Source organism: Marmota marmota, unplaced genomic scaffold (genome assembly GCF_001458135.2).
Source record: "Marmota marmota marmota unplaced genomic scaffold, marMar, whole genome shotgun sequence".
NCBI classification, from domain to species: Eukaryota; Metazoa; Chordata; class Mammalia; order Rodentia; family Sciuridae; genus Marmota; species Marmota marmota.
The window spans coordinates 12,901,377-12,906,464 of NW_026000261.1; the positions used below are offsets into that span (position 1 = coordinate 12,901,377).

The 5,088-nt window shown below is 31.3% G+C and overlaps 1 protein-coding gene across 1 annotated transcript; it reads left to right on the forward strand.

Moving 5' to 3' along the window:
* The first annotated feature begins 3,588 nt into the window (after nt 1–3,588).
* On the forward strand, nt 3,589–4,563 carry Cpxcr1 (CPX chromosome region candidate 1). Its single transcript, XM_015497997.1, has 2 exons — nt 3,589–3,902; nt 3,972–4,563. Exons 1-2 carry the CDS (start codon nt 3,589–3,591, stop codon nt 4,561–4,563), a joined length of 906 nt encoding a protein of 301 aa, XP_015353483.1.
* Nucleotides 4,564–5,088: the final 525 nt, after the last annotated feature.

Here is a 5,088-nt window from a genome sequence, read left to right on the forward strand (position 1 = left end):
TGTCATTGAAATTTGAGTAGAGATTGAATTCAATCTGTATATCACTTTAAGATTATGTACATTTTAATGTTGTTGATTTTTCCACTCCATGATCGTGACACATGTTCTGTAACTGTTCAATTTCTTCCATCAATGTATCATCATGTTCATTGTGGAGATCCTTCACCACTTTGTTTAAACTTATGCACGCACATGCACCCCCCCTACACACACAATTTTGTGTATATGTGGTACTGAGCTTTGAACTCAGGGGTGCTCTAACATTAAGCTATATACTCAACCCTTTTTACATTTTATTTTGAGACAGAATATTGCTAAATTGCTTAGGCTGTCCTCAATCTTATAATCCTTCTGCCTCAGCATCCCAAATTTCTGGAATTGCAGGTGTGTTCTACCATATCTGGCAATATTTTAGATACATTTGAAGATACTAAAAACAGGATTGCCTTAATATTTTCCATTTCAAATAATGTTTTACTATCATATAGCAACAGTGAAAATTTTATTTCTTTTTAAACTCTGTATGCATCTCCTGAATCTCAACAGGACTTCCATATAAAACTCTGAATCAGAGGAGAATATCTGAAAACACCAAACACCATATTAGATTACATAATTTTAACATAGTGTTTTATGTAATAATCATTTAGAAAAAGGAACCTATAATATTTTGTTTCCTTAGGCCCACAATTATCAACTCAAAAAATGTTCTCTTTAACAATTTTTGATATACAATTTTAAAGGCTATCTGGCAGGTCAACATTTATATTTGTTAAGCAAAACAATATTGATTTTCTAAAGAAACCCTGAAATAATTATGTAAAAATATATACTATGTGTATTATAGAATTTTACATTTATAGAAATATAAAGAAACATAAATTAATCTTTACATGTATTTCTGCATACATAATATAAATATTAAAATACATGTTCTATGTTAGTAAAAAATACAAAAACCAGAAAATGGAAGAAAACAGCAGATTGTATTGTTTGAATAAACCCACATTCATTGCCCGAGTTATTAGAATATGGTAAAGTAAGCAAAAAAAAAAAAAAAAAAAACAGGTGAGTTTAAACTATTTGCAAACATAAACAATGAATTAAAATACAAAGATTAGGAGGTTTAACACAATACCTGACAATTATTTGTACAACCCAAATGAAAGTTTATTTTTATTTGAGCACTAGTATCTGTAAATGCATAGTTGTTTGATGTGACTACATTGCAGAGGAAAAAAAATAAACCTTTATATGTAATATACACATTAATGAAAAATCAATCATAATATAGTATAGCAGTATAAATATCTTTAATAGATATATAAATACCTACAAAATAAATACTGGATATATATTATGTCACTGCAGAATATGGAAGGGAATAAACAGTCTCACAATTACTCTGAGATATGAAAGCATGAGACCCCATGGAAGAACAAAACAAAATATACATTTTTCTTGGGGAAAGAAGGTGAAAGAGGTGACAACTCTACATAATTTTTCATAAAAATATTTTTACCTATTTTCAGGCTGCATCTGACAAGATCTAGATGACAATCAGTCACTTCAGTTCTCACCAGAAAACTGCATCTCAGCCTTACTGAGAAGCAGTCGGTCATTTCTCCAAATTTTGTGAGTTTGACTTGGTCATTTCAGACATATTCTAAAACATAGACTATGTTTATTGTCTTACCTTATTGGTAATTGTTAATGTTGATATGTTTTGGTAGATATTATCTCTAATTGCCAAACATGAAATGAAAAATCTCAGTAAAGTTCAGTAAGGTACCATAAATATGCTTGTGAAATTTTTGTGGAGTGTGAAGCTCAGAAAAAAAAAGAAAGAAAGAATGAAAGAAAGAAAGAACAAGCATGTAGGCTAGAGGATCAAGATATGAATCTTGAGAATTAGTTTTTTAGAAGCAAATAAAAATGACATAAATTACATTATGATAGAATAAGCAAAATGGTGACAAACTTTCATATGGTAACTGATGTGAAGGAATGGTATGCTTTTGTAGTGTATATAATTACATGACATTAGAATTCACTAAAGTTAAAGATACATAATAAAACTTTGCTATAATTACCTTGAATAAAAAATATAAAATTTGTTTGAAAAAAATTGTCACTGTTGCATTAATATCAAATTTTGGAAAATAACTAAGGACTAAATTGAAGACAAAGATGAGCATAAAATAAAAATTCAACAGCAGTGCCACACAGAAAGAATGTTGATTGAGTAGAGGAAAGAAAGCTTGTCAGAGGAGAGAATTCAAGTTGTGGAGGTTCTCTGAGGAAATCTACAGCATGAAATAATGGTCTGTGTCATTATGAATCTTTGTATCCAGTTAACCATAAATTCTGCCTGTATTAGTTCATCAAAATCAGCAATGAGAAAGTAGTATTTTTTTTTAATTTTTGAAATCTCTAAAGATTTGTTTTCAGTCTATTTGAATTTGCCTTTCTTCCCCATTGTCTTGGATTAGAACCTGCCTTATCCATTTTCATGCCCTCATAAAAAAATCTCCCAAATGAGTTTGTACCAACTTCACTCATATTAGGCACATTGGAAACATGTAGTTTGCAGAATTAGGATATTCTTTAGATGTTTGAGCAGGAAGAGGTCAGGAGAAAATAAATAGATAAGTAAGAGAAAACAGGTAAGTGGAAACTTAGGTATGCAGGTAATAAGCTACTATCATCAGTAAAGCAATAATGAGATATTTCCAGCTTTACTAGGGCTGGGGCGGTGAGAATGAAAAGGAAATGGTGAATCTGGGAGATAAATGGACTAAATTTGAACTTAACTATTTTTTTTACTCCCTTGTCTCCACTTATCATATAATTAACAATTGTTCCTCTTTGAAGAAGCATTGTTTAAGAACAGGGAATTAAAAAAGAAAGAAAGTTCCAAGGGAAAAAAATTTAAATTTTATCTCAAATATTCAAATACTTTTTAACATAGATCTTAAATCTTTCCTAAACATATATTCACATAATAACCACCTTTTGCTTTAGTGTCATTTTAAACTCCAAGGTCATTAATTCAGATATATCTTACTCAACAAAAATTCTATTGGATTTTTCATCCAAAAGGAATAGATAATAGGACTTCATAACCAGAACCATGTGTATTCTAACGTATAAAGTACATTGCTGAACTATCAAAAAGAGAGTTTAAGTTACTCATGATTTATGTAAATTCTATAACTAATGAGAAAACATATAAAATAGATGTCTTGCATTTTCTCACCATTTTATTTTCATTTTTATGTTTTTAGTTGTAGATGGACAAAATACATTTATTTATTTTTGTGTGGTGGTGAGGATTGAACCCAGTGCTTCACATGTGCCAGGCAGGAGCTTCACTGATGAGCTACAACCCTAGCCCTTCTTATCATTTTGACTTTCTCTTATTTAAATTTTTGTTTATGACTCTGATAAGATATTTATAGACATGAGAAAGCACAGGAATACAACATCCATATGTTTTTCATCAAGAGTAAAGGACTGATTTCTTATGATGTAAAACATTCCCCAATTTAATACATCTTGTCTTCTTTCTCACAAATAGAATCCAGGATGACTTCTCGTGCTAAAGAAGGAAGTGATCCAGCTGACAACGCTCTGAAAATTTCTGAAAATGAGGCTCCACATGACTGTAGTGCAGACATAGAGCCTTCATTTGCTAATCCCAGTATGATCTCTCAGGCGGAATCCAACCCAATGAACAGGCAGCCAAGCACATCAACCTCCCAGGAGGATGCTGTTCTTCTAACAGCGGATAATATTGAGCTTGAAGCAGAAAAGATTCAAAAAGATTCTCAAAAGGAAGATGCATCACAAAACTCTCTTGTAGTTCGGATGCCTATTCCTAGAAAATTGATCTTTCTTATGTCAGGACTAGGGAGAATTACTTATCTGAGTATCCCACTGCTAAAAACTGATAAAGGCAATTTCTTAAGTGACAGACCAATATTCTACCCAGGGAAAGTGCAGATAAAAGTGAATGATTTTTGTCACAACATCATAAATTACAAAATTCCTCTCCAACTTTCAATTCAATGGAGAATACCATTCATTAATAATCATGTGATAAGAGGAATGATTCTCCGTCTGCTATGTGGGAGACATTTCTCTCAGACTGTAGGTCATCAAAATAGCATGTGGATGAAACAAAAATATATAGCATTCGTTCCTAGACCAAATGTCCTCACCCATGGTGAGAGAACCATAATATTTGGAAGGCCTTTGAGGGTGTACTACTATCGTTCCCTCATTGAGCGAATGACATCAGGAAAATTTTACAAATCAAGTGATAAAGGGAGGGATGGGTTTCAAATTTTTGTGAGGCCAGGGTTCTATATTCCACGGACCCAAATCCGAAGTACATCCAACAGAAAAAATTTTGAAAATCATTTGAGATCTCACCATAACATGAGAGTTGTTATCATAAGCATTGATAATGGATGGAAATATCTGTGTCCCATCTGTGGGTGTTGTTTCAGCAATTTTATTGAATTTAGACAGCATTCCTGCAGCTTTCCTGGGAACTAAACTGGGGTAAATTTATTTTAAAATTTAATTTCTAAAAATTTGTAATTTGACTACCAAATTGGAACAAAATTGCAGGAACAAAAAAAAATCAGTATTATTAGATGGAGTTGCAGAAAGAAATACCAACTAATAGGATATATCAGTAAGAAACATCTTTGGAAAAAAAACGAATGCCTTCATTTATTCTGGGCTATTATGAATAAATTTTCAAAATATCAAGACTGATTTGTATTATCATTTGAATCAAGACAATGTTTGCACTCCAATAACATCTACTTTTGCAAACTAACAGACTACTGATAAAGCAAAAATATATTGGATGATAAGACAATCTTATCAGGTGTTCCTAAAAATTCTGCTGATTTCAATTTCTCCACTAATTCAATAAAAATCATTTAAAGACATTGATAGTTGTGTTGTATTTTTCCAACTAGATATATTTTCCTACGCCGAGGAAAAAATCTGAAATTACTGAAAATATACCATATATAGATGATAATTTTGATGATTCGACAAAATAAAAGA